Raw genomic sequence first — 27,707 nt, 5'->3', positions numbered from 1 at the left:
CTAGCTCATGAACATGTCATATGTTACCACTAGATCATATCAAGCATAGAAGCAATAGTGGCATCATAAAACATTTAAAATTATTTTATTTTTCATGAATGATCTATATATATGACTATATGCACTAATCATGTCCTTAGCATAGTATGAATGCATATGTCAAGCAATTTCACCTTGCTATATTTGAGTAGAGGATAGTCATTAGATTCCAATGTAGCTCTCCGAATAGCATCATGAAGTCCAATTATAATAGCTTGGTGAAGACAATGAATACCAATATGAAAACTATTCTTCACCCATATGAAATGAATACCACTTATCATGAAATGCACTATTTTGTTGTGGTTGGCTTGCTTCATCTCTTTGATCCTTGCTTTCATGAGAGAATACCATTTGAATATCACTTGAATTATCATGAATCTCTCTATGTTGGGTGTTGCTTGCTTTTCTTGATCTTCCAATTTAAGTACCAAAAATATGATAAGTACACACTACAATCAAATGGCTTTGTACTTAATACTTGTCATGCTTCTTGTCATGCTTCTAGCTCCTCTAAAAACCAAACCTAGGTTCCTCAACCACTTGTAACGATGATTTCAACTTGAGGACCTTTAAATTTAAGTGACTCAAGATCAATCCAATATTTGTCACTTTTCTGGCAGATTTTGTACCTCTCAAAGAATATGTCAAATCTCTCAAAGTACAAGTTGAATTGCCACGAAATTTTGTGGAGATGTGTGACACTAAGTCATATAGCAGCCATAAAAATTTGAGCTTCAATGCATTTCTAGATTGCTACCAGATTTCACATCTTCCTCATAGGTGTATGCTGAAAACTGCTGCACATGCATTAACAAGATCCACTCCAAAACCAAAGTATCCCTCATCATATTCTCATGAAACTTGTACAGCAGCTAGTATCATAAGTGTAGGGCATGCATACCATATTTCAAGCCAGTCCAAATAGATTTGATCATCCAACTATGGCTATCTTCTCAGCTTACTCAGATTTTCAATAAAGGACAGATTTTGAGCAATTGAGCTATACTTCATAAAATTGAATCAAACTTGATGTTAACTTATTTGAATGAACTCACAAGACATATATCTAATCATATCCCATAATAAAAGTCATCTCATGATCATATCCATTCAAACTAACTCAATTTTGATTACTAACCATTTAATCCATTCAATCATCTTGTAGCAAGCAACAAGAGCATATATATCCAATTCAAACATCTTATATGCACCCAAAAGAATGTGATCAACTAGAGATATACCTTTGTAGCTGATGATAAGTCTAGCTGTCAGGATCCTCCTTTCTGTTCATTCGCGGACTGTCCGCAATATCCTAGCGGACCGTCCGCCTTTGAATTTTCACACCGCCGCCCGACTGAAACTGCCTCTGGCAAATACTGCCCAACACAGGCGGACCGTCCGCGGTCCTTTGGCGGACCGTCCGCAGTGTATTTTTGCGGTTGAGAATTTCTCTGCAGAGCCTCTGGTGAGGAAGTCCCATGAACGGCGGACTGTCCGCCCCTTACCCGCGGACTGTCCGCAGTACCAAATTTCAGACTGTCCAGAATTGTGCCAACTTTCTCAATTCCAACCTCAATTTGGGATCATTGCTCATATAAAAATCCAAAAATCTCAAATATTGCATGAAAACCTTCAAAAGACTCATATGAGCAAGTTTCAACAAGAATTCAAAAATAAATCGAGTAGAATCATGAAAACTCATAAATAGCCCATAAAAGCTTTGGAAAATCAAAAATTTGAAGCAAAGAGTGCACATAAGAACCACATGTCATAAGAACTAGTTTTTAAGCCAAATTTGAGAAGTAAATGACATTTAACTCATTTTTCAATTTGCAAAAAGATTGTTCATCCAAAAGCAAGATTTAACACAAAAAAAATTGCAAGCCATCAAATATTTTCAATGAATCACCCACAACATGATAATTGCACTTGTATGTTGAAAGCACTTTGGACTTCATAAGCTTGTCATGGCATTGGGTTGTATATATGCAAAAACCTTCAATTCCTTGATTCAATCATAAGATCAAAAATATGAATTTTATTTGAATCAAGCCTCCAATGCCTTTGGCACCTACACACATTCATCCACGTTTTGATGGTACCCAAACTAGGTTGGGTCCTCTCAAGTTAGGAGCAACATACTTTGGCAATGCCTTAGTATGAATAGCGGGATGTTTTGCAATAGTAACAAACGAGGTACCATTACCATTCTTTCTAAGCATAATATTTGCATCAATTGAAATAGGCTTAGAATTGTTACATAAGGGACATGAATAAGCCATGTGTCCCCTTTCCCGGCATAAGTAGCATCTTCTCTTTTGTTGAGAATTTTCTTCCTTACTCATTTGATGCTTCTCATTGCCTTGCTTCTCATTGTTTGCTTGAGCCTTCTTCTCAAGCTTGTTTGGGCAACCCGAAGCTAGGTGACCCAATATTGCACAACTATAGCACTTGATGTGAGCATGTGGATTCTTCTCTTGAATCTTGTTCTTGCTCAACATCTTGGCATCTTGAATATGAGTTGGATGCCTTGCTCTTGCTTTGCCACCCCTTCTTGTTCTCTTTTTCATTATCTTCAAGTCATCAACTTGATCATCATGGTTGCTCTTGACTTGAGGTTGGGGTGCTTTCTCTTGCTCAACTTGTGGCTTTGGTTGAGGTTCTTGTTGCTTCACCAATTGCTTGGTTGGGCACATTGAGGTGAGGTGACCCCAAGTGCGGCACTTGAAGCATTTGATATGTTTAAGCTTCTCTTCTTCCTTCTTCAACTTTAGCTTTTCTTTGTTGGGGCAACCATTTGCAAGATGTCCCATCTCATGGCATTGAAAGCACATGAAATGAGATAGCTTCATTTCTTCTTGCTTCTTCATCTTTCTATTATATTTATTTTTGCCCCATTTCTTGCCTTTGGCTTTGCTCTCGATGGAACCAATGCCACTCATGTCACCGAAGCTTCTTTGATTTTTGATTATGCTTTCAAGGGTGACTTTTGATTTTGTCCATCTCTCTATCTTGTTGCTCAAATACTTCACTTGACTTTGGAGCTCTTTGTTTTCTTCTACAAGGTTAGTCTCATATTGCATAGTAGAAGAAGAACAAGCATCTATATGTGAAGTACATGGCATAGACAATAAATCATCATATGAGGTGGATACATGTTTCTTTCCTACATCACAAGGGTTAGCAACATTTTGCAATTGATCTTTTAACCCATGTGATGAGCTCTCACTAGTTTTAATTCCTTTACTAGAAAATTTGTTAGTGAGTAAAGCATGGTCTAGTACCAAATTATCATGAGCAACACTAAGCTCCTCATGAGTCAATTTTAGCTCATCATGTGAACAACTCATGACATAAAGTAGATGCTTTTGTTGTTCACATGTGTCTTTGAGAAAAGAGTTTTCTTTTTCAAATTTGATTGTTTTGGCTAACACTTCCTCAAATAATTTGGTCAAGCTAGCATATCTACTCAAGAGCTCATCATATGAATTAAGATCAATCACATTGCAATTTGATACCTTTGTGTCACCTTGTGACATGAAGCAATGTGGAGATGGAGATGAGCTTGACATAGCAATATCATCCATACATGAGCCAACTTGATCATCAAGTATGCTGGGAGTAGAATCATAATTTGCAACACTTGAATCATCATCAATCATGTCAAGTGAACTTGTTGTAGATTGATTATCATCGTCATCACTTGACCATAAGGTGGAGCAATCTTCCACAACCACCATGTCATGGATGTGCTCATCATCCTCATGCACTTCCTCCTTGGTCTTATAATCATCATGATCATCGGAGGCCGCCCCATATTTCTCATTTAGATAACTCCAAATCTCATGGGCGGTTTCCTTGTCCATGATCTCACCAAGAATGCAATTATGCACAGATCTAAACAAGATGTTAGTAGCTTGGATGTCTAGATCTAGGCATTTCTCTTGTGTTGGAGTTAGATTTCCTTCATCTAACACATGAGAAAAACCTACATCCACCATCCACCACATTTGAGGGCAAATAAATTTAAAATTGCATATCATCCAATTTTTCCACCGTGCAAAGTGTGTGCCATCAAAAATATGTGGACACTCAACATCTAGCCCATAAGTCGCCATCCTCTCGGGTCGGTAAGGACCACAAATGAGAGACCTCGGCTCTGATACCACTTGTAGAGTCGAGATGGCGGACTAGAGGGGGGGTGAATAGTCCTTTCTAAAACTAATTGCGCCGGCTAACCGAAACTTATGCGGAATTGAAACTATTCGCTTAGCCAAGACTACACCCCTCTAACTATAACTCTAAGGCACCTCCAAAAAGATCCTACACAAAGAAAATGGAGTGCCAAGCTAGTAAGAGCTCTCCTAATAAATCTAATGCCAAGTCACACAATCCTAAGCACTAGTACTTCACAAACCGGGGGAGCTCCTACACAATTCTAATGAGCAAAAGCACAAAGCCAACCTAAGCTCACTAGATGCTCAAGGACAAGGATACACAATCCAAATCCAAGAGCTCAACTTCCTTAGCTACACAATCTAAGCAAGAGCAACTAATTAAGCTACACAAGCTAACTAGTTACACTAGGAACTCTACTTCTAACTACACAAGCAAGAAGATGATTAGCAAGCTACACAAGCTAACTAATCACTAGAGAGCAACTACACAAGCACAAGATATAGATGAATGTAAATACAAAGCTTGTGATTTGGAGAATGCAAACCACCGAGAAGAGTAGACAAAAATGACACGGTGATTTTTATCCCGAGGTTCACTTGGTTGCCACCAAGCTAATCCCCGTTGAGACAAGCTCCAAGGTTGCCGCCGATCCTCTTGCTAGTGGTGACTCTCAAGTCACACTCTCCCACGTGGAGTGCTCACACCGAGCTCTAGCACATGATCCGGCCGGACCACTTGTTGCTCTTCACGTCTCGCTCAACTAGAGTTGCTCTTCGCGGCTCCCGCAGGGTGAGCACAATACCCCTCACAAACTCTTCTCCGGAGCACCGCACAAACTTCTTGCGGGCTTCAACGGAGTCTCTTGCCACCAAGCCGTCTAGGAGGTGGCAACCTCCAAGAGTAACAAGCACACCGGCTTGCAACACGATCACCTAGTGCCACTCGATGCAATCTCTCAAAGCAATCGCACTAGAATCGCTCTCTCACTCGATCGGATGATTACTATCAAGTTAGAGTGAGTAGAGGGCTCTCAAGCACTCTCACACATGGACACCAAGTCCCCAAGGTGCTCTACCCTCTCAAATGGCTGGCCACACCCTCTATTTATAGAGGGAGGCCCCAAACTAGCCGTTACACTCAAATCCCGTGAAAACTGAGTTTTCGCGGACTGTCCGCCTCACAAAAACCGGACCGTCCGCCATTTAAAACCAACGGCTAGAACTGCAATGATTATGTGTCAGAGTCGACCGTTAGAGCCCCGGGCGGACTGTCCGTGCCCCTGGGGCGGACTGTCCGCGGTTCAAAACTTCGAACCAACCGATTTGCAAACGTCTCTGACTAAAACTGGAAGTTACCAGCGGACTGTCCGCTCCCCAGGGGCGGACTGTCCATAGTTCAAAAGGTGAGCACACACAGAACCCGCAGAGTTTCTGTCCCAGAAATTTCAGTAGGAGGCGGACTATCCGCCCCCAAGGACCGGACGGTCCGCAGTTCATTTTGGACACCCAAGACAGAACTGCCAAGTTTCTGCGCCCGTTTCAGCTTTTAAAGGCGGACCGTCCGCCCCCATGGACCGGACGGTCCGCAGTTCATTTTGGACCACCACCAGAGCCAAAAACGGTTCTGTTAGAGCTCATCCGAGATAATGGCGAACCGTCTGCCCCCCTTGAGCGGACCGTCCGCAGGTATATTTCCAGCAGAAATGTACCTCGGTAAAACGGCTAAAACTCTTAGCTCCGATGTCCAAATTAGGTGATCTTGGACTCTATGGAAAGCTAATTCAGAGGGCTACACAACCCAACTGAATACTTGATCCAAAACACAATGGATCAAAGCAGTATTCCACTCCAAGTGACCACCTAATTTCCGGAGAAAACCGAAAAACCTTTCTTACTTCCCAAAGTTGACCAAAATCAACTCCAACTCTTTCTCCTTTGCAAATGTGCCAATACAACCACGTGAACAACACCATGTGCATGTGTGTTAGCATTTCACAAACATTTTCAAAGGATTTTCACTTGATCTCACCACGCCACTCGATCCTAGCAACATCGCAATGTTAGATCGCTCAAGTGGCACTAGATGACCGATATGCAAACAAGTTTGCCCCTCTTGATAGTACAGCCATCTATCCTAAATCCGGTCATGCACTTCTCTACTCAACCTTTGACCGGTGAAATGAAATGCCCTACAAGTCATACCTTTGCCTTGCGCATTCCATTTCGTCTTCCCAAATGTTGATGCCACACAAGCACCAAACTCCATCAAGCCTTTTGATCATCTTCATGAGTCAACACTTGGCTTGATCTTCCTTGAATGATATGATCCACTCCATATCATCACATGACCTCTTTGGTCCATCGATCTTGACCTTGCTCGCTCTTCACCGTTGCCTCGGTCCATCGGCGCCAAATCTTGCCCAAGCTTCACCGCCTCGCGGTCCCTCGCTTCAAAGCCTTGACTTGTCCTTCTCCATTTGCAACCGGTCCATCAATCCAAGCCTTGTCTTGATCTTCTCCACTTTGGTCACATAACTCCATGTCATGTCTCATATGCAATGAGTTCCTCCATCACACTATATGAGCATAGCATCAACCCTTAGCCATTTCTCCTCCATGGCATATGTCGCTCATACTAGTGTCTTTGTGTAGACTAATCTCCTGTGTATCTCAACATAAACACTTATTAGTCCACCTAAGTTGTCACTCAATTACCAAAACCAAATAAGGGCCTTTCAGCCCCGCAAGCAAGTCGCACTCCGGGAGGCCATTACCGTCAACAACAACAAAACCAGAGAATCCAAAAGGAGTAAGAAGTTGCTAGCAGCCAGCGTCCTAGGGGTGGACAACCCGCAGCTAACCAAGCTCCAAGGCTTCAACAGAACTGCAACAACAGCCACAACCACAACCATGAAGTAGCCGATTCTAAGCAGGACACGCAGGAGATCATCAACGCAAAACGCCAAGCACATCTTGCAGATAGTTCCGACCGGTTCCCAGCCCTCAGCAGTGTCTTGGACAGCGTCCAGTACCCAAAGGATTTCAAACCTACCAACATTCAAAAGTACAACGGTAAGCAAGATCCTGCTCAATGGTTATGTTTATACTCGACCTCTATCAACGTTGCAGGAGGAGACACCTATACCAAGGTCCTCTACTTCCCGATGGCCCTGGAGCCCGCACCTCTCACCTGGCTGGAGAGCTTAAAGCATGAGTCCATACACTCGTGGGAGGATCACAAGAAGGCCTTCATTGACAACTTCCAGGGGTCTCTACATCGAGTAGCTACTCGACACGCTCTTGCAATGTGCAAGCAAGAGCCAGGCGAAGCCATCATGTCCTACGTCAAGCGCTTCTTCGACACAAGGGCAACCATCACCAACGTCTCCGATGAGGATGTCATCAACTACTTCCACGATGGCATCACCACCCAATCACTTTATCGTGTTTTTGGTCGTAACCGTACCAAAATGGTGGTGGAACTACGCGACATGATGCAACACTGGACAAATGAGGTGGAACAAGAGCACAGCTGCTTCCCAGCCGTAACAACAACAACAACAACAATGGGAAGCGCAACAACAGTCGAGGAGGCACTAGTAATCAGCGGGACCCTGCGTGCAAATGTAAGCTAGACGATGTCGGTGGGGCTATTGATCACAGCCCGAAGCAGGAAAACCCCAAGATCAGTTCGACAAGATCCTGCACAACAAGAAGTGCCCGATCTAGCCGAAGAGCAACCACTCGATGTTCGAGTGCACAATCATCCGCAAGTCCCTCCAGTCGACTCTGCCAGATGTGCCCAAAAAAAAGCCAAACAAGGAAGATGAAGATGATGACAAGAAAGATCCTAACGGGTTCTAGAACCCGAAATGTGGTCAACGTCATATTTGGAGGAGATCCAAGCTTCAACAAACGTGCCTAAAAGCTGCTACTATGGGAGATCCTTTCAATCGAGCCTGCAATTCAGAGACCCTTGAAATATAGCTAGGTCCCCATCACATTCTCCAGTGAGGATCAATGGACTACCTTCTCTGAACCAGGAAAGATTCCACTAGTACTCGATCCAGTCATCCAAGGATCCAAGCTCACTCGAGTAGTTATTGACGGTGGAAGTGGGCTCAATCTAATCTTTGCAAGCATCTCTAACGAAGATGGGCCTCAACTACATGAGCTTGCTTACGCCGAGTTAAGCTCCCTTCTACGGCATCGTCCCAGGAAACTCCTCTACACCGATTGGCTCGGTTACCCTCTCGGTCACATTCGGTATAGAGCAAAACTTCAGGATAGAATACATCAAGTTCGAAGTAGCTGACTTCGAATCTTCCTACCATGCCATCTTGGGAAGACCAGCACTGACCAAATTTATGGCTATGCCTCACTATGCCTATTTACTCCTCAAGATGTCGGACAATATAGGAGTCCTGTCTCTGCGCTGGGACCTCCTCAAATCCTTCGAGTGCGATAAGGAGGCAATTCCCATGCCTCTAGCATCCGAGTACCCAGTTCCGTGAGTGAGATACTCGCTGCCGCCAAGGAGCTGTCACTCAACAAGGACTCGATGGACTCGATGCCCTCAAAGAAGAGGAGCCATTCGTCAATTAAACCAGCTGGGGACGTTGGCACCAAGACCATCTTGTTACAAGAGGGAGATGACTCCAAAACTGCTATCATCGGAGCTGGCTTGAGCGACAAATAGGAACTCGAGCTCATCAACTTCCCTAGGGCCAACCGAGATGTATTCGCGTGGAAACCAGCAGATATGCCAGGAGTGCTTAAAGAGTTGATCGAGCATGCACTAAAAGTTGACTCTAAAGCCATACCAAAAAACTAGCGACTACGATGTTTCTCCCCAGACAAGCGAGAAGCCATTAAGAAAGAGTTGGCAAAACTACTCGCAGCTGGGTTCATCTAAGAGGTCTACCATCCTGAATGGCTGGCCAATCTTGTACTTGTCCAAAAGAAGAAGAACAACAAGTGGAGGATGTGTGTCAACTACACTGATCTGAACAAGCACTGCTCGAAGGACCCCTTTGGGCTCTGTAACACCCGGTTTATAAAAGAACATAAACCGGGCAATCATATACGTGCCAGGATCAAGTCACACGTATATACAACAGAATGAACAGTATATCATAGCACATATCACGTAAAAAGATATAATAAAGCGAATACGAATGTTATTTATTACAATAATGACAAAATGTCTGATACAGCGGAAGCGAGGTACAAAATACGATAAAAGCTCTCCGAAGCTGAAGCAGGGCGCCACAGGGACGTCGACTGGGAGACGAACACCTAGAAGTCCTCATAGTCCTGGTAACGCTGGACGAACTCCCTCGTGTCGGCAGGAACTGAGCAGCAGTAGCGTAGCCAAGAGGAAAAAAGTAGAGAAGAGGCAAGGGTGAGTACACAACTTGTACTCAACAAGTATAACACAAACTATGAGGCTCTAAGGTTGGCTGACTCAACTGCATTAGCTTTTAAGTGTTGGCAAAATTTTATTAGAGCTATTTACTACAAGTTGATGAATTACCATTAACCCAGTTACATAGTAATTAGTCAAGTTTAATCATGATACTACTGAGAACCATACCAAAACCAAGCCACCAAGGTAACCCCGAGAAGCACCTCCCTCGTCGGAAGGAGATAACTCCACTAATCAAAAGGAGGATCTGGGCCGCTCATAACCGTGAGCACGGCTAGTATACCAGTTTTACACTCTGCAGAGGTTGCAGATGTTACCCACAAGTCGCGAGCTACGCCAGTTGTTCATCACACTTCCTTAGGTGAGATGACTAGCGACTCACTACGAGGCCGTTACAAAGGACACGTTGGTAAGGTGTAACCGCTAAGGAATCAGGCTCCGCAACGATGGTAACCACCTCGAGGGGGTACAAGACACACAGACCAGCCTCGTAGCCTGGCCACCATTGAAGCTCACCATCCCCCATGCCCCGTCGGTAAGTTACTCCCGAACCAAAATGGCCTAATTAGTAAGCCAAGACCGTCCCATTCCAGTCTTGTGGTAGCGCTGTTGTCCCAGGTTGTCGCTCTATGAACCGGTCCTTATGGAGAGTGGCCAACCAAGCACTAAGCACCGTGCTGGCCCCCTAAACCATGTTTCTAACAAAACCAATTTTAACGAGAAGTGAGCCACTCAAGCCACACAGAGTGCCACTCTCAGAATTAAATTCAAGTAAACCATTAATCAATTTAATTAAAAAGGACCAAAGTGTGTTATAGCGCAGCAACCTAGCACAACTAATCAAAATGCAACCCAAGGGTATATATAAAGGATATAAAGTGGCTAGGAAATTCCTTATAGGCATACAGTATTAAATGCAGTATGAAATTGTATTTAAAAGTGATAGGTTGTTCATGTTATACTTGCCTTCCTCGTACTGCTCCTGCTGCTGCTCAAAGTGCTCCGAAGATGGCTGCTCCGGGTACTGGTACTGGGGCTCCTCAGATGGATCAACGTCTACTCACGAACACATGGCCAAAACAATGCACGAAAATAAGCATACGAGCAAACACTAACAAAAGCTAAGAAACAGTCCATCAATACAATAAAATAGCAAGAAAAACTAAGTCTAAACTATTCTACTCGTTACAACGATCGCGTGGATATAAAGAACGCTAAAAACGGAGCTAAAACGCATTTTCTAGGCTAAAAACAAGTTCTAGGGGCTTATTTGTAAGAAAACTAAGGTTCCAGGGGGTTTTCTGCAAAAACCGAGGGCCTAAACATAAATACTGAAAAGATCCAGGGGCTACCACGTGAAAAAGCCAGGGGTGGACGGCGGGTTCGAATACTGGAAAAGTCAGGGGCTAAAGCGTAAAAGTAAGGACAGATTTGTAAATACTTTTCAACCGAGTTGGACGGCGGGTTGATTTCAAAGAAAGGCGAGGGCTCTTTAGCAAATGTGACAGGCCGAAGGGGTACGGTTGGATCTCAGCCGTTGGATTCGGATCTGAGGGTCCAGATCTGATCGGTTTGGGATCTAATCACAGGCGTCCATCTCGGATCGGACGGATCTGGGCAAAGGCACTCGGGGCGGCGGCGGAACACCGCCGGAGCAGAGCTCCGCGGCGGCGGCTCGCCGGAGTAGGGGTTTTCTGGGGCTACAGAGCTCCGTTTGGGCCGGGGTTTGGCCGTGGAGGTTCGGTGTGGAACGCGTAATCCACCTATGGGGTTATCGGGGTTCGGGGAGCTCCGGAGTGGGGAGGGCAAGGGCGGCGGCGGCCTTGTGCATGGCGGCGCTACGCCGAACGGCGTCTTGGGCTCGGGAAAGGCCTACGTGCCGCAAAAGCTAGCGCAAAAGAATCTGGAGGGGGCGCAGGTGCTCACCGGGGCTTCTGGTGGCCGGAGGCGTCGCGCAGATGGGTCGCCGGCGGGGTTTGGCGGCGGAAACGGTGCGGTGGCCGTGGACGGGGTGGTGCGGGGCTCCTCCGGGACCGCTGACTCGCCGGGAAGACACGAGTGGACCCTGCGAAGGTGGCACAGGGGTCAAAGAAGCTCTGAGGTTGACGGCGGCGCGGAATTGTGCGGGCGGCGCGTCTCACCGGGGATGGCTTCGGGGCTAAATCCGGCCTCTGGACCGGCTGAGATCGCGAGCAGGGACCTCGAGGAGTCTCCTGGCGTCGGGGCGAAGCTCGGGCGCAGCTCCGGTGGGGCTTGGGCACGGCGGAGCGGCGGGGCTGCGGCGGCGCAGATCCTCTGTGTTGCGGAGCGAGGTGGTGGCGGCGCGGCTAGGCTTAGGGGTGGCGGCGCTGGGGAGGATGGGGTGTAGGGGGTTGCGGGGGCTACTTATAGGGCGGCGGGGAATCTAGGCGTGCGTGCCCAGGGAAACCGCCGCGATAATCCCGGCGAGCTCAACGTGGGCGGGCGCTGCGGGAGGAAGGAGGCAGCTCTGACGCGTGGGGCCGGCCTGTCAGACTCAGCGATTAACGCGGCTGACGCGCGGGCCCAGGTGGCATCGAGGGGGAGAGAGGCGACGCGCTGGCGGTGAGCGGCCACGGTGCGGGCCTGCTGGGCGCTCGCGGTGGTTGGGCCGAGCGCGAGCGGACCGGGGGGGAAAAGGGAGATGGGCCGCGGAGAGAGAGAACGGGCTGGGCCGCCTGAGGTCGGGCCGGGGAGGAGTGGGCTTGGGCTGCTGGGTTGGGCTGGGGTTTTGGGTTTTGCCTTTCTTTTTCCATTTCTAATCTTTTCTATTTCTAGTTCAAACAAAGGTTGAATTCAAATACCAATTTGAATTCAAACCACACTCAATCAATTAAAAGCTATGCACCAGCATGAATGCAACACAAAATTTAAACCTATGGCAAAATTTTAATACTTAAGGAACAAAATTTAGATTAAATGCGAGACTAACACAATAAACCTTAGAAATTTAAATAAAGCAAATTAAATTTATTAATAAATGCTGAAATTTAAATTAGGGTGTTACAGGCTACCCCGCATCGATCAAGTAATCGACTCCTCAACAGGATGTGTGCTGCTATCCTTCCTTGATTATTACTCAGGCTACCACCAGATAGCCCTCAAAGAAGAAGACCAAATCAAGATGGCATTCATCACCCCATATGGGGCATACGCCTACAAGACCATATCTATCGGGTTGAAGAACGTAGGTGCTACCTACCAGCGTGTGATACAGCTGTGCTTCGCTGATCAGCTACATCACAATGTTCAAGCTTACATAGACATCATCGTTGTCAAAACCAAGAGTCAAGATCAGTTCATATCTGATCTGGAAGAAACCTTCAACAGCCTCCGAAAGTTCCGCTGGAAACTCAACCCAACCAAGTGCGTCTTTGGTGTACCCTCTGGAAAACTACTCAGATTCATTTTCAGCCACTGAGGAATCGAAACCAACCCAGACAAGATCAATGCCATCATGGCTATGGATGCTCTAGCAAATGTCAAAGACGCCCAGAAGCTCACAGGCTGCATAGCAGCATTAAACCGGTTCTTGTCTAGATTTGGCGAACGGGGCCAACCCTTCTTCAAGCTCCTTAAACAGAAAGACAAAGTCGAGTGGACTACAGAAGCGGCGGAAGCATTCGAGAACCTCAAGCATCATCTCCAGTCACTGACAATTCTCACAGCTCCACTACCAGGAGAGGAACTACTCCTCTACATCGCTGCGACTACTCATGTAGTCAGCACAGCAATTGTGGTTGAACGCCCGATGGAAGGCCACGCCTATGGCATCTAGAGACCAGTATATTTCATCAGTGACGTACTTTTTGAATCGAAGGTCAGATACCCTTCAATTCAAAAAATTCTCTACGAAATCTTAATCCCCTCCAGGAAGCTTCGCAACTACTTCGACGAGTACAAGATCTCAGTTGTCAATGACTTCCCATCGGTGGATATACTCCACAATCGGGATGCCACATGAAGGATTTCGAAGTGAGTAGTGGAATTGGGAGCCTTGGAAATCAAATTCAAGCCAAGAACAACTATCAAGTCGCAAGCACTAGTTGACTTCTTAGCTGAGTGGCGGGAGAATCAAATCCCAGCACCTCTCAATGTCCTAGAGCATTGGGTAATGTATTTCGACGGTTCACTCAAGCTCGATGGAGGTGGTGCGGGAGCTCTATTCATCTCGCCCAAGGGAGAACAACTCAAGTACGTGTTCCAGATCCTGTTCAAAGTCTCCAACAATGAAGCAGAATATGAGGCACTACTGCACGGACTTCGCCTAGCTGTTTCGCTTGGCATCAAGCGACTACTGGTATACGGCGACTCTCTACTCGTCGTTCAGCAAGTCAACAAAGAATGGAATGTCAGTAAGGATACACTGGACGCGTACATGGAAGAAATCAGAAAGCTCGAGAACAAGTTGTTGATGCGAAACGATCACACACCAAAGCCTGAGAGCCCCGTACGCCAAGCTCAGACTGCACTTGATTCAAACCAAGGCGTACCAGTCATTTTTTCCTGTAAATCGATAAGGAAATATCAAACCGTCAAACACAAGAGCGTATCGGCTAGATTTTCGAATCACTCTTACACAGCGTATCTGCAAGGCTCTGCCGATACAGAAAACAACAACAGATTGGGTATAAAGAGCGTGTATTAAAAGCGATCTGAGAGGAATCGGCAAGGAGCTGCCGATACCGATATGCAATTAGACGGCTAGATCTAAAACCGACACATGCCAGGTTACAATGCGCAAACCCACGAATATATGGATCTGAACAAGGCTAAGCTTATGTAACACCCGGTTTATAAAAGGACATAAACCGAGCAATCATATACGTGCCAGGATCAAGTCACACGTATATACAATAGAATGAACAGTATATCACAGCACATATCACGTAAAAAGATATAATAAAGCGAATACGAATGTTATTTATTATATTAATGACAAAAATGTTTGATACAGCGGAAGCGAAGTACAAATACGAATAAAACTCTCCGAAACTAAGCAGGGCGCCACAGGGACGTCGACTGGGAGACGATCGCCTACAAGTAAGGGTTGTTTTACAAGGAAGAAGGTCGGTTAAGATCCCTAGATATCTGGGTGTCTATCTGGAGCCTTTCATCCTAATCTACTGAAGATCCTTTCCGCGTACAGCTGAGTCCCTGCACGCCGAGTAGTCGTAGCCGAGTCACCGAGCAGGGTAGTCTCCCGGTCACGGGGGACCCCACTCAGCAGGGAGGTATATAGATCTACCTCTGTTAATGCACATCCTCCACTCGTTGTTATTCTTCTTTTCAATGAGTACAGGGTTGGCTAACCACTCGGGATGGTAAACCTCTTTAATAAACCCTATTGCGAGTAGTTTTGCCAGCTCCTTCTTGATGGCTTCTCGCTTGTCCGGGGAGAAACGTCATAGTCGCTGCTTTTTTGGTATGGCTTTGGAGTCAACTTTTAGTGCATGTTCGATCAATTCCTTGGGAACCCCTGGCATATCCGCTGCCTTCCACGTGAATACGTCTCGATTGGCCCTAAGGAATTTGACGAGCTCGAGTTCCTATTTGTCTCTCAAGCCAGCTCCGATGATAGTAGTTTTAGAGTCATCTCCCTCTTGTAGCTGGATGGTCTTGGTGCCGACGTCGTCAGGTGGTTTTACCAATGACTGGCTTGACTTCTTAGAGAGCATCGAGTCCTTATTGAGCGGCAAGTATCTCACTCAGGGAACTGTGTACTCGAATGCTAGAGGCATAGACAATTGCCTCTTTGTCGCACTCAAAGGACTTGAGGAGGTCACCGCACAGAGAAAGGACTCCTGTGTTGCCCAACATCTTGAGGAGTAAGTAGACGTAGTGAGGCACCGCCATAAACATGGCCAGTGCTAGTCTTCCCAAGATGGCATGGTAGGAAGATTCGAAGTCCGCTACTTCGAACTTGATATACTCTGTCCGGTAGTTTTTCTCTATACCAATTGTGACCAGGAGGGTGACGGAGCCAATTGGTGTAAAGGAGTTTCCTAGAACGATGCCGTAGAAGGGAGCTTTAATCGGCGTGAGCAAGCTCATGTAGTTGAGGCCCATCTTCATTAAAGTTCTTGCAAAGATCAGGTTGAGCCCACTTCCACCGTCGATAAGTACTCGAGTGAGCTTGGATCCTTGGACGATTGGAAACTTTCCTGGTTCAGAGAAGCTGGTCCATTGATCCTCCCTGAAGAATGTGATGGGGACCTCGCTGTATTTCAAGGGTCTCTAAATTGTAGGCTCGACTGAGAGGATCTCTTGGAGCAGAAACTTTTTGGCTCGTTTGGAGAAGCTTGGGTCTCCCCCAAATATGACGTTGACCACATTTTCGGGCTTCTAGAACCTGTCAGGGTCTTTCTTGTCATCATCATCATCCTCCTTGTTTGGCTTCTTCGTGGGTACATCTGGCAGAGTTGACTGGAGGGACTTGCGGATGATTGTGCACTCGAACATCGAGTGGTTGCTCTTGGGGTGGATTGGGCACTGTTGGCATTTCTTAGCGCAATCACTAGGAACAGGGGTGTTAAGCTTGTCCCTAGCAACGGTGCCAGAAATGCTGGGTTGGTAAGTCTTAACGTTTACAGAAAGATCCGCAAGCGCACGGATATACCGTTGTAACATTTCACCAGGAAGTATTCAGAGTATCATTATTTATATTTTCCCAAGGAATGGCGAGGTTGTGTAAAGATATTTACTAGTTACATAACCATGGCATTATAAAATAAGGTGCAAACTATTGATTATACAGGGATAAGTGATAAATAAAGGATAATCAGGGGTAATGTGACACACACAGAACAACCAACTCTCATGAATAAAGAATAAACAAGCACACTTAAGGTTAGTAGGAGCATAGTCACAGATCCTAATAAACTATTCATGTCAGCAGATAAGTTATGTTAGCCACATGCTTAGAACTACAGGTGCAGTGAAATTAGGGACATCGGGGAGAATGACCCGCACTGGAGAACATCCAGTCCCGTTTCATCTTTGCATGAACTCCAATACGATACCCGAACATCGGGGAGTACGCTAACCTAGAAGCAGCTTCCCGGCGGATCGACAGGGCTGTCACCACCTGTAGTCTACCGCAGTCAAACTATGGAGCACCGTCATATCTGAGGGATCCCACATACCCGGGCACCATGCCCGCATATGAGGTCACTACTTAGCACCTGTTGGAAATATGCCCTAGAGGCAATCATATTTCCTTATATTTATGATTAATAAAGTGTTCCTTGAATATTCATGGATAATAACTTGTATTGATTAATGCTTATGTGAATTATTTGTGAAACTCTGTACTTGTATGAATATTCTAAAGTGTTCCTAGTCGGATTTCATGTGAGGACACACATGAATATTAGACTAGCACATGTATTAGTTGATTGACTACATTTCACAAGTCATGGACATGGACCTGAACATTTCAGATCCGTTGATAAAACCCCTTCCACAGTCCAAGCATGAGAGGCACACAAGAGCAATGGGTATTAGAAACATTCTAGATTGACTCTAGTGCAAGTGGGAGACTGTTGGAAATATGCCCTAGAGGTATTCATATTTCCTTGTATTCATGATTAATAAAGTGTTCCTTGAATATTCATGGATGACAACTTGTATTGATTAATGCTTATGTAAAGTATTTGTGAAACTCTTTACTTGTATGAATATTCTAAAGTGTTCCTAAACGGAGTTCATGTGAGGACACACATGAATATTAGACTAGCACATGTATTAGTTGATTGACTATGTTTCACAAGTCATGGACATGGGGATGTCAAACTAATAATGTGGGCTCATGTGAGACATGAGATTGAACCGACCCAACACGAGATGTTGACTTTTCATTACACAATATGTATGCTGTGTCCTAAGACCTGAGATCGTCATATGTACTCAAGATGTGAACCGACTTACTTAGGAGCCATCAAACGCTGCACTGTAACAGGGTAGTTATAAAGGTGGCTTTCGGGTTTGTCAAAAAGCATGCTGTGAGACATAGTCGGTCAAGATGGGATTTGCCCCTCTCTACAAGAGAGAGATATCTCTGGGCCCCTCGAGTGATTCGGATCAGGAAATGCATGGCCATGCTAGGGTTAAGAGTTAACCAAGGATTTCGAATCACAGGATCGAGAAAGAGTGGTCGGCTTCAAGCTAGACCAAATATCGTGAGGCAAAGGGAACAACATCTATAAGATTGTGATGACTCGACAGATATTTTTCACGCGTGCTTAGGAGTTGACCAGTATCAACTATTGACCAGTAGGAGTACTAGGCCATGTCTATTCACGCGTGAGCCCATAGGATCACACACTTAAGGGCCAGAAGCCTAATGAGGATGAGATCCAAATTAGACTGGGCTTTGATAAACTAATGGGCCTTGAGAGGTCCATAGGGTTCGACTTTTGGTAGGGGCTTAGAGCAGCCCACCTGAAGGGGGCGCCTAAGGTGGGGCCCACTAGGGCCCATCTAGGGGCGCCCACCATGGCTATAAAAGGAGGGGTAGGAGGGGGGGTGCGCCATCTGGTGCAGCCCTAGCTGCCCCTCAGTTGGCGCCCTCCTCCCTCTCTCTGCTGCTCCTCCTCCCGCGCATCAAGCCATAGTTCGTTCTTGCAGATCTAGCAATCCGGAGAGCGAAGCTTCTTCCTGTACATGTGGACTTCGTGGAGGTGCTGTGCTTGCTGCACAAGGACAAGCTGTCCGTGAGGTGGTTCATGCAACTACACTGCTGGCTTCCATCTGCACTACACCGACGCGCTACAGAAGTTCCGCAACCGCGCGTCTAGTGGTAATCCCGTGATCTATAACTGCAGTAGTCCTGGTTTATGCGGTAGAAAATTTTTGTTTTTGCTACCCCATATTCTTATAGTGGTATCAGAGCCAGTGCTATCTCGTTATAGATTCAGATATGTACATATAGAGATATGCGTAGTTTCAGATCGATCTATGACCTAGTTTCGTAAACTTGCTGCGAAGGTTGTGCAATGATATACTCCTACCGGTCGGTTTTCTGCCATCGGAGTTAAGTGATGCACTTAAACCTGGTCGCTGTGGTTGGACATCAATATGATTGGTCGAATTGAAATTTAGGGCATAAGCCAGATGCATGAGATGCATAGGACAGTAGATTGGATCTACTGCGAATTCCGTTTTGTTGCAAAAGCGTGTTTTACAGTAAAACAGTCATAACTTTTGCATACAAACTCGGATTGAGGTAAATTTTATATCGATTTGTATCTACAGAAAAAGTTAGATTTGGTTCAGAACAGCGTTTCTGTTTTTGCAAAATTTAGATTTGCGACATTCGGCCTGGAAGATAGAGTTTTCGGCGTTTTAAGTTCGGACGTCGGAATCGTATAACTCTGTTTTGCAGGTTTTGTGATCGGTATGGTCCCTATGTGTATGTGATGCATGTGTGTAATTATTTTATGACCTACGTGTTGTGATTATGACAATTCGGCCGGAGCCATATGAATTGTTGCATTTGATGTAATGGCCTGTGTGCCAACCTGTGATGATCCAAGTCGTGAATGTAATTTTATTTACTAGCTGTTAGGTGTAATAGCAAGTTCTAGTTCTCGGAGTTTTCATCACATGAAGGATGGTGCACATGTACATGGAGATGGAGATCAACATGGTGAACAAGTTCCATGAAGATGGAGACCTATATGGCGAACAAGTTCTATGGAGATGGAGATCACCATGAGAATAAGGGCCATATTGATTCACAATTATGTGCTTGCCGTTCATAACGTTTTACAACTACGTGCATCATAGTAGAAGTAGAACGATCCCTCACAAATTTCGAGCTATCATGCCCTACAAACTAAACCTTGTACTGTCCCATGTCTTGTACGATTGGTGGTGGGTCTATGAAATTAGGGCGCCACTGGTTTCCTTGACTAGACAGGCTGTATCGGATACATGCATGCATAAAGGGTTAGTGAGCTTGATATGGTCATCTTAATGGTTAAGGACCTTGGGGCATAAAGGTTGGGAGCAAGACATAGAGATGTCAACCAACAACAAGAGTCATATGAGATATGATTAGCAAGAGTTGCTTACCGATCTACCTCGTCTTCTAGTGGTGATGCAAAAGCTCACTAGTGGACGTGTTAGTTGTGGGTCTTGAATCACTAACAATCAAAAGAGGGATATTGATTTTAGTGGGAGTAAATTCTATTAAATTGTTTAATGTCGTTTACTCCATCATGAATACTTTTGTCTTAGTATTTTGCATTTATTATGTTGTAGATCAATGGCTCAAAACCAACCTTTTGCTTTACGTTCCATACTTGAGAGCAACAAATTGAATGGGACAAACTACGCGGATTGGATCTGCAACCTGAGAATTGTTCTCAGGGCAGCTAACAAGGAAGATGTTCTAGATAACCCACTACTCGAGGAACCTACTACAGATGCCCCTGTGCTGAGAGGAATGCTTACAGGAGAGCGGTTGGTAAAGACTGTGAAGTGAGCTGTCTCATGCTAGCTTGCATGGAACCTGAGCTGCAGATGCAGTTTGAGAATAACCATGTGGTGCACGATATGATCAAGGCACTACGGGACATGTTCCATACTTAGGCCAGGACTGAAAGGTTCAATGTGTCTAAGGTCTTTGTTGAAACTAAGCTAGCAGAAGGAGCACTAGTAGGGCCGCATGTAATCAAGATGGTTGGTCACACATAGAGGTTGGAGAAGCTGGGCTTCCCACTTGGCCAAGAGTTGGCCACTGACTTCATTCTTGCCTTTTTACCTCTAAGCTATGGAAACTTCGTCTCGAACTACCACATGCATGGGGCTGACAAGGGCTTGAATGAGCTGTGCGACATGCTCAAGACGACAGAGAGTGACATCAAGAAAAGCACAAGTGGTGGCCATGTGATGGCTGTCCAGAATAAGCCTACTTGCAAGAAGAAAGGTTCTTCTTGGAAGAAGAAGAAGGGCAAGGCTAAGGTTTCGAACCCCAAGCCAAACCCTACACCCAAGGCGAAACCTGGACCAGCCACAGACAAGGAGTGCTTTCATTGTCACTAGCCAGGACACTGGAAGAGGAACTGCAAGCTGTACCTAGCCACACAGAAGAATCGTTCTTCCACCTCGGGTACACTTGTTGTTCATGTTACAGAAATATTTCTCGCTGACTCTTATGTTAATTCTTGGGTATTTGATACCGGATCCGTTGCTCATATATGCAATTCAATGCAGGGAATGACAAAGAGTAGAAGCGTTGAAAGAGGAGATGTTGACTTCCGCGTCGGCAATAATGCAAGAGTTGCTGCTTTGGCCGTTGGGACGATGCAACTACACCTACCATCAGGATTTGTCTTGGAGCTTAATAATTGTTATTTTGTTCCTAGTTTGAGCCGAAACAATGTGTCTCCTTCATGTTTGTTGAAGGATGGTTATTCTTTTGCGAGTGAAAACAATGGTTGTGTCATCTCTAAGAATAATATGTTTGTGGCTTTGGCGTCCATTGAGAATGGGCTATTCATTTTAAATCTTGATGATTCTCCTGTCTGTAATATAAGTGCTAAAAGGCCTCGGCTAAATGATTTGAATCCTACCTATATGTGGCATTGTCATCTCAGTCATATAAGCGAGAAACGCATGAAGAAGCTCCATGAGGATGGACTTCTAAGTTCATTTGATTTTGAATCATACGAGACATGCGAAGCTTGTTTGCTGGGCAAGATGACCAAGATGTCGTTCACAGGTTTTCCAGAGAGAGCATCGGATTTGCTGGAACTCATACATACTGATGTGTGCGGACCAATGAGCTCGACTGCTAGAGGAGGATTCCAATACTTCATTACTTTTACTAATGACTTAAGTAGATATGGCTATGTCTACTTGATGAGGCATAAGTCTGAAACCTTTGAAAAGTTCAAGGAATTTTAGAATGAAGTTGAAAATCAGTGTGGCAAGAAGATTAAAGCCTTGCGATCTGATCGTGGGGGCGAATATCTGAGTCACAAATTTAGCGATCATTTGAAGAGTTGCGGAATTGTTCCACAACTTACGCCGCCTCGAATGCCTCAAAGGAACGGGGTTTCCGAGCGATGTAATCGAACTCTGTTGAACATGGTTCGATCAATGATGAGCCAATCGGACTTACCATTGTCATTTTGGGGTTACGCTCTAGAAACAGTAGCTTTCACACTAAACAGGGTGCTGTCAAAATCAGTAGACAAGACACCATATGAGATATGGACTGGCAAGACTCCCAGTTTGTCTTTTCTAAAAATTTGGGGTTGTGAAACATTTGTCAAACGACCCCAGTCTGACAACCTTGCACCCAAATCGGATAAGTGCATATTCGTGGGATACCCAAAGGAGACCTTAGGGTATTACTTCTATAATCGATCTTAGGGCAGAGTGTTTGTCGCTCAGAACAGAGTTTTCCTAGAGAAAGAGTTTCTCAAAGGAGAGAAAAGTGGAAGAACGGTGCAACTCGAAGAAGTTCGAGATGAGCCAATAGGACAAGACTCTACAAGTGACGCTAATGTAGCTGAAAAAGTTGAGATGCCTATGGCAACAGAAGCACCTCCACAACCACGAAAGTCAGCAAGGCTCCGAGCAGTGCGGGAATTATTATTGTTAGACAATGATGAGCCTGTGACATATGCAGAGGCGACGGCAGACCCTGACTCCGAGTCATGGCAAGATGCCATGAAATCTGAAATAGAATACATGAAGGAAAATCAAGTTTGGAACTTGATAGACCTGCCTGATGCTATGAGAACCATAGAGTGCAAATGGATCTATAAGATAAACAAAGATATGGACGGAAATGTTCACATCTATAAAAGCTCGACTTGTCGCAAAAGGTTTTCGACAAGTTCAAGGAGTTGACTACGACGAGACTTTCTTGCCCGTAGCGATGCTTAAATCTGTTTAGATTATTCTAGCTATTGCTGCATATTTTGATTATGAAATATGGCAGATGGATGTCAAAACAGCTTTCCTTAATGGAAATCTGACCGAGGACGTCTATATGATGCAGCCCGAGGGTTTTGTTGATCCAACCAATGCTGGAAAGATATGCAAGCTTCAAAAATCCATTTATGGATTAAAGCAAGCATATCGGAGTTGGAATATTCGTTTTGATGTAGTAGTCAAAGGGTTTGGCTTCATTAAAAACGAAGAAGAAGCTTGTGTTTACAAGAAGGAAAGTGGGAGCTCTGTTGCATTTCTAATCCTGTATGTAGATGACATACTGCTTATTGGAAATAATATTCCTATGCTTGAGTCTGTAAATACTTCACTGAAAAATAGTTTTTCGATGAAGGATTTAGGAGAAGCAGCATACATACTGGGCATCAAGATCTATAGAGATAGATCAAAGAGGCTTATAGGATTAAGCCAAGATACTTACATTGACAAAGTGTTGAAGCGGTTCAACATGGAAGAGGCAAAGAAAGGGTTCTTGCCTATGTCACATGGCATACATCTTAGCAAGACTCAGTGTCCTACGACGACTGATGAGCAAGAGCGCATGAGCAAAGTTCCATATGCCTTAGCAATTGGATCTATCATGTATGCAATGATAAGTACACGTCCAGATGTTTCTTATGCTCTAAGTGTTACGAGCAGGTACCAGTCAGATCCAGGTGAGAGTCACTAGACAGCTGTGAAAAACATCCTCAAGTACTTGAGGAGAACTAAGAATGTGTTTCTAGTCTATGGAGGTGAGGAGCTTGTTGTAACTGGTTACACTGATGCTAGCTTCCAAACCGACAAAGACGATTCAAAGTCTCAGTCCGGTTTCGTGTTCAAAGTAAATGGTGGTGCGGTTAGCTGGAAGAGTTCCAAGCAGGAAACGGTGGCCGATTCTACAACAGAAACTGAGTACATCGCAGCTTCGGAAGCTGTGAAGGAAGGTGTTTGGATAAGGAAGTTCCTTATTGAGCTTGGTGTGTTCCCTAATGCCTCTAGCCCGCTGGATCTCTACTGTGACAACAGTGGAGCTATTGCACATGCCAAGGAGCCAAGGAATCACCAGAAGAGAAAACACGTTATGCGGCGATTTCATCTCATTTGAGAGTTCATCGATCATGGTGAAATCAAGATATGCAAAATACACATGGACCTGAACATTTCAGATCCGTTGATAAAACCCCTTCCACAGTCCAAGCATGAGAGGCACACAAGAGCAATGGGTATTAGAAACATTCTAGATTGACTCTAGTGCAAGTGGGAGACTGTTGTAAATATGCCCTAGAGGTATTCATATTTCCTTGTATTCATGATTAATAAAGTGTTCCTTGAATATTCATGGATGACAACTTGTATTGATTAATGCTTATGTGAATTATTTGTGAAACTCTTTACTTGTATGAATATTCTAAAGTGTTCCTAAACGGAGTTCATGTGAGGACACACATGAATATTAGACTAGCACATGTATTAGTTGATTCACTATGTTTCACAAGTCATGGACATGGGGATGTCAAACTAATAATGTGGGCTCATGTGAGACATGAGATTGAACTGACCCAACACGAGATGATGACTTCTCATTACACAATATGTACGCTGTGTCCTAAGACCTGAGATCGTCGTATGTACTCAAGATATGAACCGACTTACTTAGGAGCCATCAAACGCTGCACCGTAATAGGATAGTTATAAAGGTGGCTTTCGGGTCTGTCAAGAAACATGTTGTGAGACATATTCGGTCAAGATGGGATTTGCCCCTCTCTACAAGAGAGAGATATCTCTGGGCCCCTCGAGTTCGGATCAAGAAATGCGCCATGCTAGGGTTAAGAGTTAACCAAGGATTCCGAATCACAGGATCGAGAAAGAGTGGTCGGCTTCAAGCTAGACCAAATATCGTGAGGCAAAGGGAACAACATGTATAAGATTGTGACGGCTCAACAGATATGATTCGCGCGTGCTTAGGAGTTGACACGTCTTGCTAGAGACCGCTAACAACTATTGACCAGTAGGAGTACTGGGCCATGTCTATTCACGCGTGAGCCCAATGGGTCACACACTTAAGGGCCAGAAGCCTAATGAGGATGAGATCCAAATTAGACTGATATTTGATGCACTAATGGGCCTTGAGAGGCCCATAGGGTTGGACTTTTGGTGGGGGCTTAGAGCAGCCCACCTGAAGGGGGCGCCCAAGGTGGGGCCCACTAGGGCCCATCTAGGGGCGCCCACCAGGGCTATAAAAGGAGGGGAGGAGGGCGGTGCGCCCCATCTAGTGCAGCCATAGCCGCCCCTCAGTTGGCTCCCTCCTCCCTCTCTCTACTGCTCCTCCTCCCGCGCATCAAGCCATAGTTCGTTCTTGCGGATCTAGTAATCCGCAGAGCGAAGCTTCTTCCCGTATGTGTGGAATTCGTGGAGGTGCTGCGCTTGCTGCACAAGGACGATCCGTCCGTGAGGTGGTTCACGTAACTACACTGCCGGCTTCCATCTGCACTACACCGACGCGCTACAGAAGTTCCTCAACCGCGCGTCTAGTGGTAATCCCATGATCTATAACTGCAGTAATCCTAGTTTATGCGGTAGAAAATTTTTATTTTTGCTACCCCATATTCCTATAGCACCCCCGTGTCCCCACCCTTCGGATGGACAGGTAAGATGCTAAGGTAAGCCCAAAAGCACAACGAACCGATATCCTTACCCAGATCATCTGGTCTAAGCAAGCAACTAGTATAACTCGATAAAACACAGATCAAGGCTAAACATGCTAAGAACATAGCAAGATAACCAAGAACGAACTCAATATGAATAGCATAACGAAAGTCGGAATACAAAGCCATACCAGAGGCCGAGGATTGCTCGCCGACCCCGAGGACGACTGGATTCGCTAAAGAAGATGAAGTTCTACTTAGCTCCACTACCCTAAGGAGTACAAGTCACAAGGGAGTGTGAGAGAGAGGCCTTCAAGTGGTGTGTGTGGTGAGTGGTATGAGAGGCCCCTTATATAGCTTGTGGAGGTTGGTTCCCGTCATCTTTATACATGGAAACATCAGCCACCGACTTCAGGAGGATCAGAGTGATTTTCCCGCCAAAGTGCACCTGGACGGGAGCCAGGGCAAGTTCGGCCGAACCCTTGGTTCGCCCGACCCCCCTTTGGTGCCCCTGGCCACCGCCTTTCTTCGTATGTCTGCCTGGTGGGCCCTGATGATGGTACGTCGGTGCCGGGGTCCATTTGGTCGGTTTGGTCTGTCAGGTGGGCCTCTTTTGCATGTGTTACGCAGGACGCGATCTTTTGCAACTTTGTCTGCGTATTCTTCATGTTTACTTCTTATTCCGGACTTGTGCTCCTGAAAACATAAATCTTCGAAAACAACTGTGGAGCTAGGTTAGTGATACAAATATGCGAGTAAGATGTATGGTTTTCCTTCTTTTATGAGTATAGTTGACGGTCATATTTCGCACTTAACGACCGTCAACACACCCCCAAGCTAGCCTTTTGCTCGTCCCGAGCAAAACAAGGCGCTTGTTGTTGATCAGGAGTTGCTATGATGTTGAATTCCCAACTCATACTTAGGCACAACCAAATGCTTCTTACCTTGATTTTGAATAAGTTGGCCTTTGTTCTTACCTCTTACCTTACTCCTGTGGAGCTTATAGCTTCACCTCATCTTTGGCGGTTGAGAGTTAGAACGGTATCATAGAGTGCTCATATTTCTTTCTCTTTAGTTCAACCGTCAATCCGGAGGTTTTGTAAAGTTTTTCAAAAGAAATTTATAAAGTTCCTCGAATGATCTCTAAGATCGCTCAATGTGCATAATTCCTCACCAAGGCTTTTTATTGTGCCTTTCTTCCTCAACCTATCTCTAATGGTTATTTTTGTGGAGCTGTAGGTATGGAGGATTGAAGGCATACCTGCTTTTCATATTTTGCTAAGTCAAAGACCGAATCCAAAGGAGAAACAAGTCATAAATCTTGATCAAGATGTGCAAGTGCGTGGATATTTTTGGTGCATGGTGTATGAACTCCTTTGTATGGACCATCTCTCTTTTCCTTTCTTTTTGGATAAGGGGCTATCTTTTCTTTTCTTTCTTTTTTTTTTGACATTCCTAAGCATGTGGCATACCTTCTTTGGGTATGCATCTTTTCTTTCTTTCTTTTTGACATGCCGAAGCATGTGGCATACCTTCTTTGGATATGCATCTTTTATTTTCTTTTTGCATAGCCCCATATCCTTGATACATTTTTGGTGATTCTTGGTTTGCAGGCACCCATATGCGGAATAAGGAGAAAACAAGCACAAGACACAATAGAAACACACAAAAGACTTCATCCTGCGTCACACTCACAAGATGGGCCCATTTGACAGAGAAAACCGACCTACAAAGCCCCGGCACCGACATATATAAGATGGGGGCCCACCTAGCAGTGTCCAGGACAAAAGGCGGCGCGAGAGGTGGGACCGGGGACTGGCCGAACCCCGGGGTCGCCCGGCCCCACATTGGCGCCAATTGGCCCAAGCTTTGGCGGGAAGGTCGCTCTTATCCTCCCAAAGACGGTTCCTAGTGTTTCCATGTTTGATTCCCATGGGAACCGACCTCCTTGGGCTATAAAAGGAGCCCCCCTCACACCTCTAAGGGGCATTCCACCATTCACCATTCTCTCATCCATTCCACTCCCACACCCCACTAGAGGAGAGATGTAGAGGGGCTCCCGTTGTAAGATTAGGCTAGGGAGTGTGCGAGGAGAAGTTAGGGAGGAGGGCCGGAGTTGTCGGCTTCCCTCTGCTTGTACCTCGACGGATATGACTCTCTTTCGAGTAAGTATCCGGGTTTTCATCTACATGGTGAGCTCTTATCTGAGTTAAGCTTTTGTTACCATTTGCTTACGGGTTCATCGTCCGTTCTTGTGATGGATGCTCTGGTAGAGGGCCCCTGATAAAGACGAGTGACCCTGATCAACACTAGAGTAGTAGTCGAAGGCATAAGCATGGTGTTTAGGCCCTAGATTACCTTTGTCTGCCTCGTGCTCCACAGTATTGCGGGGTAAACGGCAGGTGGTGGCAGCCATGTCCGTCTGCTACGAAGCTGCTTCGTGGT

The 27,707-nt window shown here is 45.3% G+C and overlaps 1 protein-coding gene across 1 annotated transcript; it reads left to right on the top strand.

Moving 5' to 3' along the window:
• The first annotated feature begins 11,413 nt into the window (after positions 1-11,413).
• LOC120684908 (glycine-rich cell wall structural protein 1-like) lies at positions 11,414-12,016 on the top strand. Its single transcript, XM_039966772.1, has one exon. It carries the CDS (start codon positions 11,414-11,416, stop codon positions 12,014-12,016), a length of 603 nt encoding a protein of 200 aa, XP_039822706.1.
• Positions 12,017-27,707: the final 15,691 nt, after the last annotated feature.

Source organism: Panicum virgatum, chromosome 8N (genome assembly GCF_016808335.1).
Source record: "Panicum virgatum strain AP13 chromosome 8N, P.virgatum_v5, whole genome shotgun sequence".
NCBI classification, from domain to species: Eukaryota; Viridiplantae; Streptophyta; class Magnoliopsida; order Poales; family Poaceae; genus Panicum; species Panicum virgatum.
The sequence above is the reverse complement of the archived record's forward strand: the minus strand, read 5'-3'. Positions and strand labels throughout refer to the sequence as shown.

Excerpts from the sequence above, each read along its gene's own strand:
- LOC120684908 (XM_039966772.1), top strand. The coding sequence starts at position 11,414 with ATGGGGTTATCGGGGTTCGGGGAGCTCCGGAGTGGGGAGGGCAAGGGC.